The sequence below is a fragment of the Magnolia sinica genome, chromosome 5 (assembly GCF_029962835.1).
Source record: "Magnolia sinica isolate HGM2019 chromosome 5, MsV1, whole genome shotgun sequence".
NCBI classification, from domain to species: domain Eukaryota; kingdom Viridiplantae; phylum Streptophyta; class Magnoliopsida; order Magnoliales; family Magnoliaceae; genus Magnolia; species Magnolia sinica.
In genome coordinates, this window is record NC_080577.1 from 92575658 (window position 1) to 92600934 (window position 25277).

General features: G+C 42.9%; 1 protein-coding gene across 1 annotated transcript; it reads left to right on the forward strand.

Moving 5' to 3' along the window:
- Positions 1-308: 308 nt before the first annotated feature.
- Positions 309-23501, forward strand: LOC131246308 (uncharacterized). The gene is made up of 8 exons (XM_058246279.1): positions 309-683; positions 13205-13342; positions 13430-13545; positions 21851-21942; positions 22432-22453; positions 22650-22718; positions 23007-23075; positions 23203-23501. The coding sequence occupies exons 1-8, from the start codon at positions 365-367 to the stop codon at positions 23281-23283; spliced, it is 906 nt and encodes a 301-aa protein (XP_058102262.1). The 5' UTR covers positions 309-364; the 3' UTR covers positions 23284-23501.
- Positions 23502-25277: the final 1776 nt, after the last annotated feature.

Below are 25277 nucleotides of genomic sequence, written 5' to 3' on the forward strand. Positions count from 1 at the left end.
ACACCACGCAAAACGGTGGTGATTGAGCCCCACCGTTAAAAACTTCAGGGGGCAACAAAAGTTTTCGATCAAGCTGAAAAATACATTTATTATTTAATTTCATCCAGGTCGTGAAACCTAATCAACAGGTTTGATGGCAAATAAACAGTACAATGGGCTGTAGGAAGTTTTTAATGGTAGGTATTCCATCCACCTGAGATTTTTATCCATATCATTTTAGATTTCATCCAATAAAATGAGCTGTAAAAATGGATAGACGGCGTGGATAAAACACATACATCATGGTGGGGCCCACAGAGTAACTACCAGTACCAACGTCGCACTGGAGGGGTCACTACCGAATCCGAGTCACGTCCGGGTGGCTATGCACGCGCGCCGGGATTTTCGGCGAACTCTCACTCTCTTGCAGTCCCTCCATGAAAAATCCGCAGTGAGAGAGACTGAGCGAGTAGAAACCCTAAAAATGGCGATTCCTCTAAGACGAGCACTCTCTTCTAGAAACCTTTTCTCCCTCCTTCGAAACCCTAGCCAGGCCAGCACCAAGCTCTCCTACCTCTCTTCTCTCAGCTCCTGCAGCTCTCTCTCTGAAACTCCATTTCCCCAAAACCAACACGATTTCAGTCGCCCAGGACCCGATTTCATGAGAGAAGCTCGAAGAGGTTTCGCCAAAGGAAGGAAATCAAGTAAGTCTCCTATCTCTTTTTACATTTCTTTGCTTATTCAGTTCTTCAACATTTCAAGTCTTTTCATTTTTATTTTTCCCTTTGGATCTTCTTTCAGAAACAATCATGAAAATCAAAATTTTCGCTTTTATATTCTCTCTGTAATTTGGGTGTGATCGTCATGAATATTTTTATTTCTAGTTATTTATTTTCATGCGGAACTGATATCTACAGCTGCGCTGATTGGAAAATATTCTCCTCGTTCTAATCTTGGAAATACAATGGTACAACGTATGCTCTTGTATTTCCAAAAGTATGAAGGGTGGGGCGTAAGTAGTGGCCCTCTTTTACTTCTGCAATTTGATGAAAATTTCAGACGGGGACACCCGCGTTCAGAAATTCGGTAATATGGTTTCTAAGACAATCTATAAACTGAATGAAATTTGGGTATGTACATGCAATCCTTCTTTTATTATTATGTTATGGATGGTGAAGGTGATAACTTGTTGACTGTAATCAACTTATGTAAGAGACCATTAGATAGCGGTTGATTGCAATCATCCTATGTAATAGTAATAACATAGTTCTTATGGAGTTCTGTGCTCTCATTGCTGGTCCTAAGCTTATAATAGGTGTGAAAGGAATCATGTAGCTGGCCCAGTTTGTTGGTAAATAAGGCTTAGATGATGATGATGATATTGTTATAGCTCAATGGTCATCAGCTTGCGTTTCAACATTGAGGTCTCCAGTTTGAGCCCTGCTTACCTTCCCCTCCCCCGCAAAAAAAAAGAAGATGATGATGTTATGGATGTTGATGAGTATGGGAAATGGGGTTCAAACAGATAAATTGTTTGCGATCAGGAGCCCATCCAAGTGATGGAAAATCTCAATCCATTTAAGTTCAATGGAAACACAGTGGAGTGAAAATGTTGTGGGATGACACTCAGTGTAATCTTCTGTAAAGTCGTGAATCTTGTTATGCTTAATGGATTTATAGATTTATGCAGATTGATGTGAACTAGTTATTGGGACAGCTTGGTGGACTAACCAATATTGGGTCTTAGTGGAGCACTTTCCTAAGAAATAAAGGTTGTACCACAAGGGCGGCAAATGGCTTGCAGGACCAGGGTTGCATCTTGCCTAAAGGCTGGCCAAACAAACAGGCTAGGCTAGGCCGGCTGGGCTTGCACTTAGGTCCTCAATTCATGGGCTGACTTGGATATACTTTGGTCCTCGCATGAAATATTGTGCAGGTGCTTCCATCATAGATCCATTGAGTAATATCCTTAGTTTAAGACTTAGTTTACCATTCAAGTTGGTAAACTTTCACACCCTTATGCTCAGTGAAGGTTTTAATCTGCAGACATGAATCTAGCTACACTGTTTGCAGGATACTCACTTTCTAAAGTTTCTTTAGTCTTTACATTTTGGAACTGGTAGGGATAATTGGTTTTTTTAGTTTCATACTCAAATTTATACTTGTGATAGATAGGTCACAGGTATTGTTTTTACAAAAGGCTTTGAGTTGCCTTTTTTCCTTCTCAAAATAAAATGATCATGCATTTGTCAGGTATTATTTCACTTGGGAAGTGGGAGATATTCTTACCTTAATCGCTTGGGGGTGCATGAGGAAAAAAGGCATAAAAATTAAGCTTTGTTAGGTAAATGGTTGTGGAGGTTGATAGTGTGGCTAGTTTGTAGAAGCAGGTCATGAGAAAGAAATGTAGAGTTTGTGATGGAGGATGGTTCACCGGGGAGTAGCACAAAGCTTCAAGTATTTGGAAAGTTGCGTTTAAGGGAGTGGAGGATTTCTTAAAAGGGTGTTCTTCAAGGTTAGGGATGGTACTTGCGTGGTTTCCAAGAAGATGTCTGGTGTGGTAATAATAGACTGCTAAGTCAGGAGTCTACATTGCATTATTCATTGGTCATGTTGAGAGAGGCTAAGTCAGTGGTACAAAATGTTAGGGTGAGGGTGGTTTGGGAGCCACATTTTTTTTTAATGTAACTTCACGGCCCATGAATTATGGAATTTCAGGCGATGTCATCTCTGCTAATTTTTTGTTCTATGCCCTCTTGTCGAGCGGTGGCATGGTTTGAAATGTCCAATAGGACTTGTTATTGTCCGAGTGGTATCAGTTTAGTCAGAATCAGTCCAAGTTGGACCCCCTGTGCATGCAACTTGTTACCAAAAGCATGCAACTCAGTGTGACTCATCCAATAATGAGACGAGTCACATTGACTTACGACGAGTTGGATGGATTCATGAATGAGTTGCCTAAATACATACTTGGTTCTAACAAAAAGTTATAAAACTTAGTTTAGGGCCAAGTATGTCCTTGGCCTAATAGAAGTTATAAACCCTAACATTTTCATTCTCCTCGTCCTTCCTCTTGCACTCTCTCTTTCCATTGGTGAAGAAAAACCCTTGATCTCTCTCACATTTCTCGACCTCTTGGTCTCCTTCATGTCTTTCTGATCTCTTTTGTCTCTCTCATCTCTCTTGGTCTAATGAAGAAGTAGAAGAAGAACAAGAAGACAAAGAAGGACGAGAAAGAGAGGTACGGAACCCTCTCTCTCTCTCTCTCTCTCTCTCTCTCTGTTTCATGGGCATGTTGATTTTGATTTTTTGGGCCTTTTTTGTTTTTCATTTTCAGCCCCACATTTTCAATGGTCTTGATGGGGCCCTTTTTTATTTTTACTATGTATTATTATTTTGTCTATCTTTTGACTTTAATTTCCTTTTTTTTTTTAAAAAAATAAAAATAAAAAGTTAACTTGTGTAGTGACCTTGTGAGTCCTAAATTAGATGAGTTGTATCTGTATTAGGAGTCATAACTGTTCCTGAATCGGAGGAGTCTCAATCAAAAACCTATATTTATAACCACGGTACTTGGTCTCTTGAGATGGATGGGTGTGGCATCGGCTAGAAAGTTATAACAAAAAATGGTCATTGGTGTAAATTCAACTAACAAATGCCCATCAATCAAAGGACAAGATCATAATTTCAATATGATTACATATCTGCTCTTTTTGTCTTTTTTTTTTCTTGTTGTACTTAGTCGGAAGAGATCTATGAGCGGCTTCACGATGCATGTGTCCATGTGGCACACCTAATGAACAACCTTTAGCTTGCATGAAGAAGAGAATGGCTTTGGCCTGTCTTGGGCCCAGATTAGGCTAAGGTGTAGATTTTACTTTGTAGGCCAAGCTTAAATAGACCTCGGCCCAATCCATTGACAGTTCTATTGACGAGTCTTCAACATCATCGTCTTCATTGTCATCCTAGTATTGAAGCTTTTGCTAGCAATTTGGGTTTGGCTTTTAGAAGTTTGTGTGGTGAAAGTCGTAGAAGAAGCAACAATAATAACAACATTAGTCATAGGTCCTGAAATTGTTTGGCATTGCTACTAGCAAGGGTAAGATTTCTGGAATTGTCTACTGAGCATTTCCTATGTAAAATTGATTCCCAAAAAAATATGATTAGTAAGTGATTAGTTGGTCGGTCACTTGAGTGATTAGTGGTCAACACCTGACTACCCTAGCTCTACAACAAGTATAGTACGAGGTACAAGACTGAGCTCTGTAGGCCCACCATGCTGTGTTTGCCATCCACCACATGCATTAGGTGTTTTTTTTTTTTTTTTTTGAGAAATCGTGATTGTATAATATAAAAAAGGGGGGGAAGAAACAACAGGAAGAGAGAGAGGGGGAGGGAAGGCCAAAATGGACTGCCAAGGCGGCAATCGAATTACACGCCTAGAAAGAGAAAATGAAAACCCTTCAAAGCAGGCACCAGGGCCGCCCAGTCAACAATGAAACCCTTAGCCTTAGAGGCCACCATGGAGGAGGGGAGAGCAATATCCCGAAAGCATCTGCCATTCCTCTCATTCCACACCGCCCACCACACAGCAAGGATCGCCAGTCTGCACAAACGAGATTCGCCTTTGCCAATCTGAACTCCATGCCAAGCCTTGAGAAGGAGGTCCACCGAAGAAGGAAAACACCAACTAACATTAAAGCGAGAACAAAACTCGGCACAAATTGGGAAAACGAAGGGGCAATGAATGAGAAGATGATCGACAGACTTTGCATTACTCATGCAGCATAGGCAAATATTAGGTAGGAAGATCCCTCTTTTGCACAGATTATTAACGGTCAGAATTTTCTTGTTTCCCGCCAGCCAGCCGAAGACGTTGATCTTGGGGGGAGCCGAATACTTCCAAATGTGATTAAAAGAAGACCCGAGAGCGGGAGCTTGGGTCTCCATGGCCATGTAAAGGGATTTCACCGAGAAAACGCTCGTTTTATCCAGATTCCACAGCAAGTAGTTTGCGGCTAGGGGATCCGGGGTTGCTCTTTGAATGCAGGCCAGGAGATTGGCATATTCCTGAATTTCTCAATCATGCAGATTGCGTCTACACTCCATGTGCCAGATAGTTTGACCAGTAGCGATCGAATAACAATCAACAATGAGAACGTTTTTGTTGGGAGCTAGCAGAAACATATTCGGGAAACTAACCTTCAGGGGAGCATCCTCCAGCCACTGGTCCTCCCAAAATCTGATCTCGTCACCTTTACCAATCTGAAACCTGATCGCGGAAAGGACCTTTTCCTTCATAGAGAGGATCCCTCTCCACATGGCTGAGGAGCGATAACGAGAGGACTCCTTTGTCCACCAACCGCAGACAGCCCTGCCGTATTTGCCCTTGATCAGGGAGTTCCACAAGCTTCTGTCTTCTGCTCCTAACCTCCAAGACCATTTCCCCAACAACGCCTGATTCATCAGTGAAGATTTTTGATCCCCGCACCACTGTGACGAAGTTGTTTGCAGACAGTCTTCCAGTCCATCAGATGAAACTTGACACTCTTGGATTTCCCATGCCAGAGAAAATCTCTTCTCAGCTTGTCCATAGATTTGACGATTGAGGAGGGACAACGGAAAAGGGACATCATGTACAGGGGGAGATTGGAGAGGGCTGCTTTTATCAGGGTGAGCCGACCCCCCAGCGAGAGGAATCTACACTTCCATTTGGCCAGGTAGGCCCCCATTCTGAGCAAAACCTTCTCCCATGCAAACTTAGGGGGGACACCAATACATAACGGGAGGCCGACGAAGGAGGGGAGAGCAGCTGCCGCACATTGGAGAGAGGAGGCCCAACAATCGGATTCTTCACGCTTGATGTTAATCCCTATCAGTTTTGACTTGGATAGATTGATCGATTGGCCTGATACTGCCTCGAAGCAACGAAGAGTCGTGCGCAGATACTCCTGAGAGGTGACGCTGAAAACCAGAGTATCATCGCGTACTGAATATGCGATATCGGATCAGGGAGGCCATTCACGTTAATGCCTTTAACGATATCTAAGCGCTGACCCCGATTAAGCATCCTAGAAAGGGCTTCCTCGACCAGCAGAAATAGAAACGGGGACAGAGGGTCCCCTTGCCTTAGCCCTCTAGAACTACGGAAAAACCCCCTCGGCGAGCTATTGAGAAGGACTGACAGACGCGCAGATCCTATGCATTCCATATACATTGTCTCCATTTTGCACTGAACCCCATTCTATTCATCAGATACTGCAGGAAGCCCCATTCCACATGGTCATAAGCTTTTTCCGCATCTAGCTTGCAGAAAAGATGTTTCATACTAGATAGATGGCTAGAATGCAGTTGGCGATTAGAGCACAATCGATGATCTGTATTCCAGGAATGAAGGCATTCTGATTGGCTGAAATGAGCTTGTCCATCACCTTGATTAGACGGGCCGAGAGGATCTTAACAAGAATTTTATAGGGGGTCCCGAGGAGACATATCGGCCAAAAGTCTTTAAATGTTGCAGCTCTCGGGAATTTGAGAATAAGGGTAAGGAATCCTGAACCTAGGCCTTTAAAGATCTGACCCCTCGCGTGGAATTCGTTTATAAAAGCCAGGACGTCCTCTTACAGCATCTACTAGAATGAACGGAAAAAAAGAATCGGGAACCCGTCCGGCCCGGGAGCTTTATCTCCACCCAGGCCGGCAACAGCTTCTTTCACCTCCTTCACTGAGAACGGAGCTTCGAGCAACAACGCCTCTTCTTCAGAGATTGAATCAAACGAAAGATTGTCCAGTTGCGGTCTAATCCAGCCATCTGTCTGAAGGACAGACTGGAAGTGAGCTGCAGCTTCTCCAGCTATTGCTTCCCTGTCTTCAATTTTGATTCCTTCCACCACTATACTACTGATCTTGTTGGCTTTGGCATTCATACTTGCAATGCTATGGAAGAATTTGGTATTTTTATCTCCCTCCCTTAGCCATTTAGTCCGAGATTTTTGCTTCCAAGAGATCTCGTCTTTGAGCACCCTGTAAGATAAAGATTGGATCAGGTGGATGCGCTTGGAGAGGATGTCCAGAGAGATTCTCCCATCTTCAATGCCTGAGTCAATGTCTGAAATTTGGGACACTAGCCCCTCAAGCTCTAACTGTCTTTTGCTCAGGGTCTCTGATTTCCACTGCTTTAGCTTGTCTTTAAGCATCCTGAGTTTAGAGCCGAGTCTGAACCCGACAAATCCTTCGACTTTGAAGCTGGCCCACCATTCAGTAACAATGAGCTGAAACCCTTCAATGTTTAGCCAAGAGGTCAAACCGAAAAGGTTTCGGACCCCAGTTTGTTTCCTCCGCAGACAGGAGAATGGGGCAATGATCGGAAATCGTGCGAGACAGGGCCGATTGGGACGCAAACAGGAATGATTCGAGCCATTCCGGGGACAACGAAAATCTTTCTAGTCTAGATAAGCAAGGGGAAGCTCTCCTGTTGGTCCAAGTGAAAAGGGCACCCAGGAGCGGCAGGTCGAGAAGTTCCTGATCATCTATCCAGGCAGAGAAAACCTTCATTGAAGCCGTTGTAGAATTGCTGTGAGATTTTTCCTCACAGGATTTGATCAAATTGAAATCGCCTGCAAAACACAGAGGGCCTGAAAAATTCTGTCTGATCTCCCTGAGCATGGCTAAGAAGTCTTGTTTTTTGGCTTCCACAGTGGGGACGTAGACCGACTCAATGAGGCAGTGGAGATTGGAAGAAGCTTGTTGCAGGATGACAGATGCAGAGAAGGATCCTGCCCTGCTATTAATCAGTGACCATCTGGCCGGATTCCAGGCAACTAGAACTCCTCCGGAACTTCCCAAAGCATCCAGGGCTGCCCATTTTGCATATCTAACCTTCCATAGAGTCCCCAAAAGGGCATCAGAGAATTGGCTGACTTTGGTTTCCTGTAAGCAAATAACTTTTGGGTTGCATTTACCGCAGGAGAATTTAATCATCCTCCTCTTCTGCTTTGACCCTACTCCTCTAACATTTCAGGAAAGAACCTTCATTGGGAAATCGATCTGCCCCGTTTGCCCTGATGTCTGACCATTGGATGAAGATCTTGTATCCTTACGGGGATGTCGCTGTTGCTTGCAGACTTGACTTTCCGCTGGATGGGGGACCTCGAAAACGGGAGCAGACGACCGCGGGATTCGACGCACTGGAACAACGTGGTAAAATCTTATGGGTTGTCCCTAAAGGATAGGCCCACCGATCTCCCAACATGACCCAGCGCATCACGAATCCATTTTTTTAAAAATTGTAAATGGAGTCGATCAGTTTAGCCCTGCCCAGATCGTCTCTAGCTTCCGTAGCGCTGACTTCCTCCTGCGGCAAAGAATGGCCCCTTTGCATCTGCAATGGCTCTGCTACTATGACTTCTTCTCTCGATCCGTCCTAAAATAGAGAAACAAGCGAGAGATCTTGCCATTCCTGGTTAGAAAGAACGGAAGCAGAGGGAGAAGTGGGGGAAGGAGGGTTCTCCGAAGACCAGGACTGGTCCTCCATGGCAAAGGCAGAGAAACCTACAGAAGGAGAGGGGAGCGAAAGAGCTGTCTCGAAGCCATCTCTTTGTCGAGTGGGAGGCAGTAAGATCGAGTTGGGATGGAAATACTAAGAGACGGTTCGGTGAAAGTGTCCGAGCCTAAGACATCCGAACCAACGTACGTGTCGCCAGTAGAGATGAAAACAACATCGGCCGCACGTGTCTTGGATAAGTAAGGACTCGAACCCAGCTCGTCTGAACCAACACGTGCAGAATGGGGCATGCCACATGCTTGCAGCGATGTATCGCAGATGGTGCCTCTAGGATCATTCGCACTGGGTGAAAGCGGAAGGGATCGGTTCACGTTGACACACGTCGAGAACTGACACTCGAGACGAGCGTTGGGTTCGAGGAGAGTCGACATGTCTGCAAGGGATATCATCAGCGGGCCGAGAACGGTCGAGGATGGCCGTCTAGCCTTGAGACAAGAAGCGTCTCAACACTCGATGAGATTTCGGGGCTCGAGCAAAGGCGACGTGTCCTCTGGAGCTGCGTTCTGAGCGGCGGAACCTGATGTGGCAATAGCGATTGGGGTCGTAACAGCCGGGATAGCGACCTGCGTCTCTCTAAATGGCTTGGATGTGGCGTCTATCTCGTGGCATGATCTAGGCTGACGCGAGACCACTGAAGGTGGTCTGCGTGAGCATATTCCTGGTATACCTTCTTCCACATTCGGAGTCGAAATCGATGCCGTAGGACAGGGGTGTGGTTCCTTGATTCGCCAGTAATCTCCCCATCTGGGGAGCGGATCTCTAGCAGGCTCCAATTGGACTGGGAGATGGATCAACTTGCCGTCAACCGAGACAGTGATCTGGGAGGGGAGGGGGTCCCCTTTTGATCTTCGCACTCGTGCCCTGATAATAGCCATTTCTACACCTAATTTCGTCTTTAAATCCAGTTCGTTTAGTGATCCGAGTTTTGCTGTGACGTTGATGAAGAATTCATCAAACTATAGGTCAAGAGGGATGCCCCAGATAAGGACCCAGATGTTCTCCTTGCCGAAAATGGAGAAATCCTCCCACTTCTGTATTTTGAGTACTGTCCCGTCTAGGTGTAGAACACCTGCTATAAGTAACATGTTCGGAAGAACACCCAGACTTAGCTTGATCCATAGGTCGTTATATCCGATTGGCTTGATGTTATACAAAGCCGGACTAATCCCACAACACTCCAGGATTCATTGATGAACCTGAGAAATAGAGGATCCTTCTCTGGTTGATATCACCAACGAATCTTTCAAATCGTTGCGAGACCGCTCCAGAAGATCTTGTTTAACCTGAATTATTTCGGCTTCTTGCTGCTCCACCGGGACATCTTCCTTCACTACGTCCCGGATCTTGTCAGTATTCCGGCTGGTGCAAGGGGCTTGAGAAGGGTCCTGCATCTCTGGGAGGCCTCTGGAATTGATAAGGACTTCCTTGAAGGAGGGTCCCTTACTCTGGGGTGGTCGGGCCTGCGAGGTCGACGGGGCCCTGCCAGTTGCAGAAGGGGAACCTGATTGGGCATTAGATTTACGTTTGTGATCCGGATCGAACCTCGCTCTTTGGACGATCATCTTCTTCCCTCCGAAACTCTGGCCATGGAGCATCTCTACCGCCCTCTATAGTTCTTCCTCCAAACTCATCCTCACGAGGGCGAAGCCCCTATAGTGGCCATTGAGACGATCTCGTGGCATTATAACCTCCATTACAGCACCTGCTCTTCCAAACACCCTGGATACGTTAATGGGGAGCCATCCTGGGGGGTAGCCTCTAACAAATAGTGTGGGCAAAGTTGCGATTTCCTTCCTCCTCTTTGCGATTGCCATTTTCCTATTCCTAGGGCGAATACGGACCCAAGCTCCATCATTGTTGCTATGGACCTGAGAATCGGAGCCCGGATGAGGTCCTAGAATGCCTTCATCACCCTCGGGATCGGCCCCAGGGAGATCGTCTTCCCCGTCGCCTATGCCTTCCATTACCAAGCTACCGTCCTGACCATTATCTAGTGCAAACGTTTCACCTTGATTGGGAGATTTCACTCAGCATGTTCACCCATTATCAAGAATCAGATTGATCCATAACCCAGCCACAATTGGATAATGTAAAATCATGCATAACACCTATAAGTTCATGTAGTGTGGCCCACATGAGTTTTGGATTAGGTTGATTTTTGGCGTTACCCAGTTGGATGGAATATACATATCATGGTGGGTCGCACACAAACCTAAAGTTTGCACACCTTATTCATTGTTCCTTGTGGTGTGACCCACTTGAGTTGTGCAATAGGCTGATTTTTGGCCCCAAGGCCTAACATAGGGTGGTCCGCATAATTGATGTGGTGGATGTCAAACACTTGTTATAAGAGAGCTGTGTTGTACAGCTATACATCGTTGACTTGAAACCTCTCAAACCCACTGTATGCAATGGGTAAAACACCCCAGCTTGTGGGCCCATAGTATTGTATGTGGGGCATAATTAAATTGTCCAAATTATGGTCTAGTTTTGATGTATCATGAACTGAAAGTTATGCTTATTTCATTATCATTTTACTGGATTGATTGACATTTTTTGGATGGTTTAAAATGAAAAATATCCAGTAGTCCTATTTCAACAAACAAGTGACCATGAATCGGGGGTGAGGATTGATTAACCAATATGCATGGGGGCATATTTTTATGTAGGAATGGGGCGTGTCAGAGAATGGGCAGACAACAGCCTTGTTAGACATTCGTGCCATTCATTAGGCAGGGTACACTGTTAACGTGCATGAACCAAAAATAATGTTGGCCGCTGATGAAGGCTTCAAGCATATCAAACTTGTATGAGAAAGGTGGTCTGCCAGAAAAAGTCCAACGGTCTAGATCCAGCGTACATGTAGGGCTCGCTTGAGGAGTGTCTTACCCTATGTTCATAGTTGCTTTTTAATAAGCAATTAATTTGGAAACCTAACCAAATACAATTAACTTAAATAAAAGTGATCTTTTGAATTACAATTGCCCAAGAACGCTTAAAAAAATCAATGCCCAACAGGCCCCTTAGCCATCTCCATTAATTTGGGGTTGGCTTTAAGAAAGTAGATTGGCATAATTTTTTGATTTACTTGGCAAATGGTGGTGGCACTTTGGTGAGGAAGGGGATGCGCTTTGGAATACCGTGATTAAAAGCAAATACGGTTATTCGGAGGGGGGAGTGGTGGACGAGGGATTCTGTCTTATAGAGCTTCCGCTCTTTGGAAAGGGGTCTTGTTGGTTAAGGACAAGGGATCCTTCTATGACATTACTTGCAACAGGGAGGCCCCTCTCGACGCGGATCAAACCGGTGCTGTATGACACTACAATGCACCTCCCAAATATGCGTCCTTTGGTTGGCTTGTTGGGAGGAATAAACTCCTTACTATTGATAACCTCCGAAAAAGAAGCATATTTTTCCTTGCGTATGTATCTTATGTAGCCAAGACGAGGAGACGGTGGATCATTTGTTCCTCCACTGTTTTTTTGCGAGATTGATTTGGGATGACCTTTCTCGCCTTTGTATTTCTTGGCCCTTCCCAAGTACCTTCAAATCTCTATTATTGGCTTGGCATGGGGAGCGGATTGGCAAGGTCAAGACTGTTATTTGGAGGATGGCTTTGATTGCGGTTTGGTGGGCCATATGGGAAGAAAGGAATGCTAGATGCTTTGATAACTCTTCCAGATTGGCAGTTGGGGTCTCTGCTAGGGCCAGATCGCTTGTCATCGATTGGGTCTCCTCTTTCAATCTAGTGGGCGATTGTTGTATTGATTTTCTTGCTTAGCTTTGGGTCGCCTCCTTGGCATCCCTCCCTTGTTTCCTTTTCAGTTTCTAATAAATTGCAGTTATTTCTCAAAAAGAAAAGAAAAGAATGTTTGATTTTCAAGTAGAAGATGTGGGTTCAAACTTTTGACTGATGCAGTTGCATTTTCCATTTCTTGAAGAAAAGAAAAAGAAAACGTTTTCTGATTGGCTGCTCACCAGTCATTATCATTGTTGTTTCGTTGTGGTCTTCATCATCTTAATATAAATGTAGCCTTCTCCCAGCACTTTAGGTGTTGGATTTAAAAGGTAAATTGGCAAAAATTTTACGATTGGCTGCCCACTATTACATCAACCTTCCTCTTTTACCCTGGCTCTTTCAAAGTGGCCATGGCAAAGGCTCACATTTGTAACACTTGCATGCTAACATGGTTTCTCCCATGACTAACCCCCAACCCAACTATTATTGCATGCACACCCCAGGGGGCAAACATGCATATGAGGGTCAGGGAGGGGTATTTTCCATGCATTATGTCACTGAGCAAAAGTTCCCCACTCATATGGAGATTCATGCTTAAGCGTTTGGCTACAGAGAATAGCTAGGAACTCAACAATCCATGTTTGCCGAACACCAGTTACATGCCAATTTAGTCATGCTCCACGCTGCATGTTAGGGCAACTATATCTTTCCTAAACAATTGGAGAGAACAATTTTTCATGAGGTGAAATTTTATATTTCTATAATATGAATGTTTCTGTTTTCTATTCTATTAGAGTTTTTGCATTTCTGAGCATGCATATGTTTCATAATCACAGATTCCTTCTTTGCCATTTAAAACATTATAGCTACAACATTCTCTATCAAGGCTTGAATCTTATGGTTCTCCAGCTGCAATTTTGTAGGGGATGAAAATGATACAATAGAAGTTGTGCCAGATATTGGTCCAACTGTGAAGGCAGCTGCTGTCTCACAGATGGATGCTGCAATCGTTGCTTTATCTCGAGAGCTTAGTAAGCTACGGACAGGAAGGGCATCGGCAGGTATCCTGATGGGCACTTTCTTATAAAAGCAGTTGTGACTTTGGTGATCCAACTCATTGACATGGTCATTTTTGAATGTTTCTGCAGGAATGCTTGATCATATCATTGTAGAGACAAATGGTTTAAAGATGCCTTTGAGTCGTGTTGCTGTTGTTTCCGTCATAGACTCACAGACCCTCTCCGTGACACCTTATGATCCAAATGTAATAAAACATCTTGTCTTGCTAAAGTTATTTTGTTGCCTAAGATGTGTACAGGTTGACAGGAAAATATATCTGGATTGCTTTCAAAAGATCCCTATGTGTACTACTCAGATCTTTTGGTAGTTAAAACTGCACTAAATGAGAGATCTATTAGTACACATGTGCACCTCTCTGCATTTATGCGCAGAACACCTGCCAACCTAGCAAGTGTGTAGGTCATCCAAGTGGAGCATAAGGTGGCCTCTACTGTGAAAATGGCCATACAGAAGAAACGGGCAGGCCACACTCATACATTCAATGTGGACTATTGGTTTTTTCTTTTCTTTTCTTTTCTTTTGTTTTGGCTTGTGTGTGTTAAAATGTATATTCTTTTCATAGAGAGGTGATCAACCTGGTGTATAGACCAGCCTATTTTTGTGTTATGCTCATCTTCATGGCAGGTTCCGTCTATTCACTGCTCCAAGGTCCTACACACTCGCTCAGTTGGAGTAATTGCGTGTAAAGGTGTGTTTTGAGAGGGCATGTCTGATGTGAGCAACCTAAGTAAGAAAGCTACCTTTGATGCTTGAAATGTGGGTACTTATTCAAGCCATCAAGAAAGGCCTATCATCTGACATGTGAGGAAATGTAGAAAGGATCTTCGTAATATATTGATTATGTAAGAAACACATACTGTAATGGAGAGTGCCTGCGTAGAACTTATTAATACAAATGGAGGAGTCAGAGCCTTTATTCTTTTGTACCTATTGCTTTTAGATGCTTTACACATGTATTAGCGAGGACATCTATTCAAATTTTTTTCCATCATTGGAAATTGTTATTTATACTATGAAGATACGCAGATTCTGAATCATATACCTGCAACTAATTGGCTTCTTATATGATTATATCTCATAATTTTGAACTTCTATTCACTTCCAGGTGGATGCATTTTTTCTTTAGTGGTATGGATGCACACACAAATGCATGTTTTCACGTGGACGAATACACATTTCCAGCTATTTTTGCTCTAGGCATTATTAGTGCTTTATGTTTATAGTCTGTAAATGAAAAGCATTTCCCGGGGACATCCTCCCCTCTTAAATTTTCTGTGGTTGATAGTTTTAATAAAAGAAGTGGAAGAAGTAAAGGGCCTTGAATGGACAAATGCAATAGCCAACAACAGTTGTGAAGCACAGTCTCCAAAAGAAGAAGAAGAAGAAGAAATCAGTGGTGATTGGTGAAGGACTCCATCAGATTCATTAGATTGCTTGCTTGGTCTAATTGAAAACTCAGTGTGAAGGAGAATGAGTGCTAACCTCCCATAACCCCTTGACTGACTCTGATTCATTAGATTGCTTGCTTGGTCTAATTCAAAACTCAATGCAAAGGAGAATTAGTGCTAACCTACCATAACCCCTTTTCTACAGTCTGGTGCCATTTAACTCTTAATAATATGCGCAAAGAAAGCCCCGAAAGAAAAGAGGTTCTTGATTGGTTGCAAATGCCCCCTGAATTGGAAGAGTGCATCTTCCTGCTACACCAAACTCGCATGTGTTAATTCATGGAAGAGGAGAGAGAGATAAACAAACTTAGCTGCCTCTCCCTTTTACCCGTTTTCACTCCGCAATCAATAGTTTTGAGCATCTCTTTACTAACTCTCAAAGTATGAACTCCTCATCCCATTTGCCATCATATCAAAGATTCTGATGCTTCAAAATAGTGGAGCCTGAATTTGTTCACGCCCTCCAATTGGTGATTCCGTCTTTTAAAAAAAAAAAAAAAAAAAAATCCTTTTTGAGGTTGGATCTTTTTCTTCTTGTTGGTTTAGTACTCTACAATTAGTCAACGAAAACAATGAGCCAAACTCCAATAAAGTTAACTTAAGATACATTCGAAACACAACTATGAAACTAGTTTCTCCACATCTTGGTTGATCCATGCCACCTATGCTTTTCCCATAGAAGATCTAGTTAACGCATGGTAGCAAGTCATTGTAGAAAGTAGAACTGTTTATGTGACTTCTCTGGTTTATCCAACATCATCACTACTGATTTTGAGCAACTTACCTTCATAAACTCTCCTGCTCCTCCCAACTACAAATTATCCCTGTACTAGCCCTTCTTTAGACTCTAGCATACCCATGTTAAAAATAAATTAACTGACAATGGAGCCAAAAATAACTGACACACCAACTGGAGTGCTAACTCAACATTGCCTGACCTCCTACCCACTTAAACCCAGGATTGCATGTGCCTTGGCCCAGGTCCTTCAGGGACACCCTAGTGGTGGTAGAACAAATTATGGGGGTGATACACGCTTTGGAAGATTTTGCCCAAAAATTTCAGGATCCAAATGATAGAATGATGCCTTGGGAGAATGTTAGGGCTGCATTAGAACATTGGCTTTGGCTGGATAAAGTCTTGGTGTGTGAGGTCAATTACAAAAAAGTTGACATCTCTATCCACCACCACCTTTAATTCTGGTTCCAATAAACAAATAATGACCGACATATAAAGAGACCCACTAACAATGAAGTAATTAGTGGTTGTTTGAGAGATTTCCAAGGTTTAGCCAAGGCTTAACTCTGGACTCTTGATGCTGGACAACTAACCACTTGCTCTAAAAGCTCAAACTGATAGAGCATGGTGAATCAATTCCTTTATCTCATAGCCCATGCCCCACATCCCATGCGTTATGACCTTGACTGAACTCCCTTCGTGGGCCCCACTTCACATTGGTTCCGCTTCACACGAGCTACCCACCTCGCCTGCCTCACACGGGCCGCCAACCCCGGGTGTGCCCCTGCATCCCACCGGCCACCCCACTCGAGCTAGGTGTGAAAATGCCCCAGCATTAACTACCCCAGGTTAGGAGTCTTGAACACGAGACCTCCCATTATGATACCACTTTGATGCAAGACAACTAACCACTTGCTCTAAAAACTTGAACTGACAGAGCATGGCAAATTAATCTCTTTATTTCATAGCCCAAGCTCCACATCCCATGGGTTAGGACCTTGGCCGAACCTCGTGGGCCCCACCTCACATGGTTTTCGCTTCACACAAATCACCCGCCTTACACAGGCCGCTCAACTCGAGTCTATTCCTATATCCCACAGGCCACCCCACTCGGAGCCCGGTGTGAAAATGGCCTTGCATTAACTCTCCTAGGACTTTCGAGGGATTTTGAAGGTTTAACCAAAGCTCAACTCAAGATCCCACTAGTTGTATTTGGTTCTGGTATTGCTACATCACATGACTTCAACAATTATGATGATGCAATGGGTTCCGCTTCACATGAGCCACCTGCCTCACACGGGCTGCCCACCCCGAGTCTGCCCCTGCATCCCACAGGCCACCTCACTCGAGCCTGGTGTGAAAATGGCCTTGCATTAACTCTCCTAGGACTTTTGAGGGATTTTGAAGGTTTAGCCAAGGCTCAACTCAGGACCCCACTAGTTGTATTTGGTTCTGGTATTGCTACATCACATGACTTCAACAATTATGATGATGCTACTGCAGTCTTTACTAGAACATTTTTGCTTCTCACTTTAAGCAATCAGCAAAAATCTCTCTGCCTGGATTACTGATAGGATATGGATATTTAAAACCGTGTTCTCTGGAATTCTAGAAATCTGTTTCATGTAGCTTGGCAAGATTGAGTCATGGGCACAAACCCTTTACATTTTTCGTTGCATGATTCTTCTATCTAGGTGTCACTCCTGTTTCCAATAACACTCTGACTTACACCCATGGTCCTACTTCATAGCTGTTCATGCTTGCTAACATTTTGAAACAGGCTTTTCCCTACTTCTGCACCCAAATCTATTGCTGCTTTGCTTCATGCTCGTTTAATTAATCCTCATTTTGGTCAATCAGCTGCAGAAGCCTTTACTCGAGGGGGTGCTCTTGGCCCACCGAATATCGCTTTAGTGTTTATCGGTGGTGGTATATAATCAGATTATTTACCAATGAAGATCATTAGTGATCTTGAGCAACCCTTGAAAAAAAAAATAGTGATCTTGAGCAATGGGCAAATGTTGAATGGAAGGGCAGTTCTACGATATCAGTCCAAAGGGCTGCTGGTAAGACTGCAATTTTATTTGCTCTACTGTTGATGAAGCTAAGGAAATATTCATCTATTGAGAAAAAAAGCCAAGGAAACATTCTTCTATCATGGTGGAAGGATGAGGCTAGGTGCAAGTCAGGGAAGCATGGACCAGGGTGGAAGGTGCTCCTACGCATGCTTGGTGTTGGCAAATTTCTTTTGGAGGTGGTTTTCCTGGTAGGACAAGTTGTTGAAATTGACCTGCAATCCATTGAGGGAATTGATATTCAATGTCTCCGCTTGTTGAAAGCTCTAATCATCTTTTCTGTTTTCATTTTGTTTCTTCTTTTGCTTTCTTTTCTTTGCATCTTTTCGACTCTTGCCGCTTCGAATAAAGTTGGCATCTTAAAAAAGAAGAAGCTCTAATTATATATTGAGGCTCACCCCCCTGTAGGTATTGGGAAATAATTTTGAATGTTTCAGTGCATAAGGAAGATGGTTTCTTTTTTTTTTTTTGGCCCCCAAATCAGTGTGAGTTACAAACCTATCAATTGGCTCTTGATTGGGTTCAAGATGTCAGAATCAATGGTGATTCCTGCTTGCAGGGTGTCTTGCAAGTTCGCAGCCATTGAGCAATGGCTTTGATAGGGGCTAGACAGGTGGCCATCTGTGTGGTTGCATGAGAAATGGTTGAGGCTATGACATGGCAAAGAGGTAGGACCTTCTTGTAGCTTTAGGTACAGACCATGGTCTCATCAGGGCTAAAGGTTTAGGAGGGCATGTGGTGCCAGGGTTCTAAAAGAGAAGGTGATGATGGGATAGGTGGTATGGATTCCAAATTTGAATATGAGAGAATTGTATCCTGAAAGTCTTGAATATATCACGAGTTCTCCTTTGTAACTTCTGGATGAGATCCCACACTTAAAACAGAATCTACTCAGGAAGAAGTGGACCCCCTTTTGACCTGAGTTTTTTTTTTTTTTCCTGATGGGAAGCCCTCTCCCCATTCACATCCCTGCAATTTCAACGACTTGGAATGCTTCTTCAACGTGGCACAATTAGGAGAGCCGGCTGTGGTCTTCAATCTTATGGTGTGCAGCATGTTTGCGAAGAATGCTAGAACTATGGCTGACGATCGTACCATGCTTGAGAGATGGTCAAATCTAAGTTCCCAGGCTGGGAGTTCTGCGTGGTGAGGTTGCTGAAGGCTAAAATCAACTAAACCTGGACTTGACATCATTTCTCCCTAAAGTAGATGAGCATGCTGCTCTGAGTCCAGAGAGATGGTCAATTCTAAGTTCCCAGGCTGGGAGTTCTGCGTGGTGAGGTTGCTGAAGGCTAAAATCAACTAAACTTGGACTTGACATCAGTTCTCCCTAAAGGAGATGAGCATGCTGCTCTGAGTCCAGGCTAAGAGCCAGCATGTGAATCTGAGCTGAAACATGGTGCAACAGAGAATATAGGGAATAGAAATCACACTAAAAGTATCTTTGACCAAAGAGGTAAAGAGGATGCAAATGTGCTCAATCCAATAGAACTGGGGCTGAAAATGGATCTGTCATACAAAGGGTCACCGAAGTCCCTAAGGTCTTTATTTGGGGAATTGGAGGACAGAGGTACAAATTGATCAAAGGAAGTTACACAAGTGAAAGGAAGACATGGTAAGAAGTCTATTTTCCTCAATTATGACAGCAAGAGAGGCAGACGGGTGAACACATGAAGTATCCAAATGAAGATAATGTCTTAGAACATTAGGGTCTGGGATTGCTTGAAAAAGGCTTGTAATCTGGAATCTTGTGATGAAAAAGGAAATTGACATTTTGCTCATCCAGGAAATTGAAGCAGATATCATCTATAACAGCTGGATTGGGAGTGTGAGGTAAGAACCTCTTGTTGGTGGTCTACAATACCTGCTACTGACACATGCGGGGGCATCATTACAATTTGGAATGATGACCATGCTGTATCTCTCTAATATAATATTATCATCTCAGGTACCTGATGGGTATCTGACTTGATCTAATTTTAATTGGGTCACCAATGGATCCAAACCTGACCCGGCAATTAATCAGGCCCAATTTTTGGATCAAGAGTCAAGACCTGTTTAAATGAGGTTGGTCATTAAAAGCCTAATTTAGGGTCTGTTTGTATGGGGATGAACCTTCAGTCTTCAGGTAATTTCGTTGTCCAAAAGCATTTGAATTTGAAAAGGCAGGACGGCATCCAGTTTCTCCAAATATCCAGAGTGGGGACAGAAGGAAAGGGTGCCATTTTCAAATACCCTTTAGTTTTGGGTGTTTGTCACCAGCATCTAGTTTCTCCAAATATCTGGAGTGGGAACAGAAGGAATGGGTACCATTTTCAAATAGCCTTTAGTTTTGGGTGTTTGTCACATAAATGAAATTAACAGGGACTTCCTTTCCAATTCGATTGGAGCCACCCTCATCCATAACTCACAAGCTTGTTGAGCAATTTGAGCATGCACTTAAGACAAAGACCAACAAAAATAAGCTTGCTTAGATACCATGTTAAGTGTTTCGACTGTTTAATGCAATGTTACCTAAACCCCCCACATTCGGTTCTGGATGGGTCATTGCGATCCAGATCGTTCTTTTGAGCGACCTGAAATTATGGCTCTTTATTCTTACTATTGATTTAAGTTAATGCAAATTTCTTTACAATGTATATATTTATGCTTTCATTTATATAGTTATAATATAACACCAAACATGTGAGGTCTGTAATAATAATAATATTTGTTATTTCATATATAAAACTATATTATGTGCACTGTACAAATTGGAATGACACACATATCCTACCTCTTCTGCACCACACATTGGAGGAGGTAGCGTGCCCGTTCCTGTACCACGCACCAAAGTGACCCACAGTCCACATAATCGTAGTTTAATGATTACATTTTCAACCGTTTTAGAAGCATGCTTCACCTTTTTTATTTCTTTTTTCTTTTTCGATTCTGATTAGTACCACCAAAAGGTAGCGTTTGTGGATTGGTTCATCTACCATCTGGATGCAGCTCTGGACACTTGAATGAGTTGGAAAGACTATGTGACTCATTTGAGGCCTAGGTTTCACGTATCAACCTTAATTGCTAGAGTTTCTATTGATTTGTTAGACTACAAGTATAAACGATTTAGGGAGGTATGCAGACTGAACAATTTTGTGGGGGTGTGGTAAAGATTGCTAAAAATTGTTAAACATGACATTGCTAGGAAAGTGGCTTTGGAGATTCAGGATCAAAAGAGGATAGCAAGTGGAAATGGGTGATTGGGAGTGAATATCGGATGAGAGCAACGATGGTTCACCAAAGCAACATCCCAATACAGTGGTTCTAGCTTTATTTATTTATTTGTTTATGCTGCTTGCCCCAAGAGCTTCTAGCTTCTGAAAGGCAGTATTCAAGGTAGAAGAGAATTCCTCCAAGGCAATTGTTTACAGATAGGTGATTGAGAGGGTACGCCTTTATGGGAGAATGTGGTGCGGTGATGGAGTTCATGCCATGTGTTCCATTGTTTTACTGTTTGTAGCTTGCAAAGGAGGTTGTGGTGTCCCAATGTTACAACATTTTTGGAGATTAGGTGGTGTGGATGGTTGTATTCAGGAGAACCTCTATGAGGTCAAAGTTGGGGAGTTTATTAGCCTCATGGACCATTTGAGCAGTTGGCACCTGCAGCCTGGGAGATGAATGCTTGATAATGGAAGTATGAGAGCAGGAGAACTTCTCAGTGAAGTTTTTTTTTTCCTCCATGATGATGGGGAATGGGAGTACATACTCATGGAATTATTTGTGACCTGCTTGGGTCATTGCCTTTTATTGGTTGTGATTAACCACTTGAGGAGAAAGACTGATCATCACAACTGTTTGCATCCTCTGCCTTCACAATGAAGAAATGGTGGATTGTCTGTTCATGCACTGCAATTTTGCGGTAGCAATATTGCAGAGGTTCCTGTCCATCATTAATAAACACATGTTACCTTTAATACTTTTAACTGATCTTCTTTTTATAAAGCAGCTAGTTGCGTAAAAAAAAAGGGTCGTAAGGGTAGCCATCAACTATTTTCTTACTGAAATTTTTGAAAAGAAGTGTTTTATTTTTCCTGATCTAAAATGCTGAGTAATCCGTTTTATGTGAAAGGGTGCCATAAGAGTTCTGCTGCAATACATCAGCTATTAAATTTCAATAGGTTGATTGTTATTATTATTATTATTTCATGTGAAATGGTAAATGGCCAAATAATGATTTTCCCCCTGCAGGGCTTGAAGGAGTTGGAGCATGCCATTGTATCATCACCATTGGGTTTAAATCCAACATTGGATGGGCAACGACTGATTGCAGCTATACCTCCGTACGTATCAGCCACTTTTCCAGCTTGCTAGCTTATTCATTTGTGAAAATCAAGAGAAGATAATGCAGGGGCATTTTCACAATGGGCTTGAGTGGGGTTGCCTATGGGATGCAGGGGCACAATCGCGGTGGGTAGGGCCCATGGGGGAGGTCTCGTGTTCGAGACTCCTCACTGGGGGTGATTAATGCGCATTTCACACCGGGCTCGAGTGGGGTAGCCTGTGGGATGCGGAGACACTCGGGGTGGGCGGCCCGTGTGAGGCGGTACCCATGTGATTTGGGGCCTCTAATGGTTATGACAAATGTGATGGAAGCTTTGTGAACATTTTAGTTTTTGAGACTACTTTTGAGCAGTTTAAAAGTTTTCATTTTCGTGGTTTTCATGTGTACTTCAACATGTTTGATATGTTTATGGATTTACTTTGGTACTAAGCTTATATTAATACGGGAATGATTTATTCACTGATCAAATTGTTTTCTGTTTTGCCAGATTAACAAAGGAGCATATACAGGTGAGCTTGTGCTATAGTTTATTGGCTTTTATAATCGTCTCCAAGGCTGGGAATGGACCAGGCCTGGGCCCAGAAGAATGAAATTGTTGAATAGTGCTGGCCCAATTAATTCAAAATCCAGGCCTGGGCCTGGCCCATTGCCAGGCACCGATGACCTGTTCATCTTGCAACTTATTTTTTCCTTCTTTTTTTCAAGGCTATGTGCAAAGTCGTTGCAAAATCTTCCGAAGATGTTAAGCAAAGCATCAGAAGAGCACGTCAGAAGGTGCGGGAAACCAAATCACTCCTTGATCCTTTTACTGTCATTCAAATAAAAACCTTACAACCCTAGCTTGAGCAAACTCTCAACACATCATTGGGCCATTTCTGTTAGGGCTATCAATGGGAAATATCAAAAATTTGAATGGGCCTGGCTCGAACAGTTCAAAATCTGGCTGAAGCCAACCCCAAGCATGGCCCATTGGTGGCCCTAATTCCAGTAAGAAGTATTTGTGTGCCTTGCATTGTAAGTTGTTTTTGGGTATGAACGGAAACTGCCATTTGGATCACTCAGGCACTGGACACGATAAAGAAGGCATCGTCGAGTATTGGCAAGGATGATGCCAAGAGACTCGAAAAGGAGGTAGGTCATCTTTTTTCCTTCTTATTTATTTATTTGAAAGGAAGTGGGTCATGGTGCCACTAATAAAGTTGGAAAGTTTTTTATTCTTGATGACTAAGCTAATGCTTTCTACTTTAATTTTCTCCAGGTCGATGAGCTGACAAAGAAATTTGTGAAATCAGCTGACGAAATGTGCAAGGCGAAAGAGAAGGAGATTAGTGGGAGCTGAGGTGGCAGTTTTGGTATTTTTCTTCTAACCATGCAACCACCGATTGGTTTGCTGTTGTTTAGTTTTTTTGTGAGGATGCTGCATCATTGTATGGTTGAATGAGTTTTGATGGATCCCACCTTGCTTGATCAGAGGTTGGAATTTTGATAGCTTTCTTAGAAATCCTTCATGGGAGTTGGGTATATGATATAAAAGCCATGATAGAGTTAGGTGGCGCATTTTGGAATGGCACGGATTGACTAGAAGATAAGAGGTAGCGTCCCTGGAATTTCTTGAGTTTGGTAACGGTTTTGAATCCTTTTGTTTTTTCAAATAAAGCTTGTTACTTAGAGAAGCAGGTCTGGCATCATTTTTAATGGGACGACTGGTTTTCTTTACCTTGGATGTATTCCATGTCACACCTCACCATTTGCTTTGGCTTCCACACCACGTCATCTCCTCCCAGTTGGGTTTATTTTCACTGTGGGACCCACCTTCATTTGAAGCCTCCACCCCGTCGCTTGGGCCTCTCTCTTGGGTAGGTATTTAGAATCGATTTGATTTCCCACCGATGGATGGATAATATCTACGGGTTGGGCTCCCGTGGTGCTGTACCATCCTAAGCTTATGGTGGTGGTACTGGGCTGATGTGAGGCCTATTTGATGTCTGAATGATATCCAACCGTCCAGATGCATCACCTCAATTTTACCTCCATGGGCCAAAAATCAGGACGATCAATTTATCAGGTGGGCCATATCACAGGAAGCAAGTTGGTAGGGGGACGCCCACCCTTCTTTTCACCTCACCGAGACCTACCTGAGTTGTGAAAATGCCTGATTTTTTGTCTAACGCTTTGTCCAGGCAAAATGAAAGGTACGAATGGGCATGAAACCTACGCATTATGTACAGATGGGGGTTCTTCCCACAAGCATCAATATTGGCTATGAAACCTACTCTTTATGTACGCGACAGCGTGGCTAGTCCTACAAAAATCAATGTTGGCTATTCTTGTTGCACCTGGTGTCTTAGAAAACCGTCAATGCGCTAATCTACTTGCCAAGTGAATATGACTGGTGGATCTCAGTCGTTGATCATTGTAAGTGCCAATGTTTCAAGCATACGAGTAAATTGTCAAATTTCGTAGACAAAACATATATTATATGTAACCTCAGCTCAATTCAACATTTCAAGACTTGAGTGGCTTAACATCTCAAGATCAGAAGGCTTGGAAATTTTTTAAGAAAAGAATTAATTGTATGCCAAACTGAATGACTTTAGGTTAAGGTACATTTTAGTGGATTTTTTAAATTGCAGCTTATTGTATTATTGTGTTAGATTTTAGGGTAGTTTGGCTAGCTTAATCTTGTCTTTAGCTAGCCGAAACATCTCAGGTCAGCCCGACAACAACATAAGGTCTTCAGTCCAGTTTTCAGCAATATGTTGTTTTAATATTCATGGGTGTTTGGCCAGCCAAACCCTGTCTCAGGCTAGCTGAATGAATCTCAGGCCAGTTGAATTGTGTCCGGCTAGCCTAAGATTGATTCAAATCATATTTCGTGAAATCTGCTAGCCGTTGAAACAAAATCGTGAAACTCTGGCCAGCCCAAGGGATTCTTAGGCTGACTTGAGCTCTAATCCGTTTGCTATAAATATGACTCATTTATCATAGTTTTAAAAAATAGAAAAAATATAGGAAACAAAAACGAAAAATCTTCTTCTTTTTAAACTATTTGCATTGTTTTTCATATATTATATTTTAGCTTATTCAATTCTCTTCTCAAGCCTTGTTAAATTTAAATATAGAGCGGCATGTACTCAATATGAGAATAGATGATTAAATCTGCAGCTTATAGGGATTTTCTGTTTGAAAAATTATCTATTCCTAGATCATTTTTTGTTTTGTATACATTGATTTATCTTCATCTGATAAAAGAAGGGATTGTTGTGTTAAGTCTTATTCACCCACCCTCTAGGACATCGATAGTTTCACTTACAATCATGGTGACCATGGGGT

Bases quoted from the DNA above. Each gene is read 5' to 3' on its own strand.
- LOC131246308 (XM_058246279.1), top strand. From the start codon at position 365: ATGCACGCGCGCCGGGATTTTCGGCGAACTCTCACTCTCTTGCAGTCC. The intron at 13,546-21,850 runs GTAATAAAACAT...TTCCCCCTGCAG, and splicing joins TGACACCTTATGATCCAAAT to GGCTTGAAGGAGTTGGAGCA. The intron at 22,719-23,006 runs GTGCGGGAAACC...TGGATCACTCAG, and splicing joins TCAGAAGAGCACGTCAGAAG to GCACTGGACACGATAAAGAA.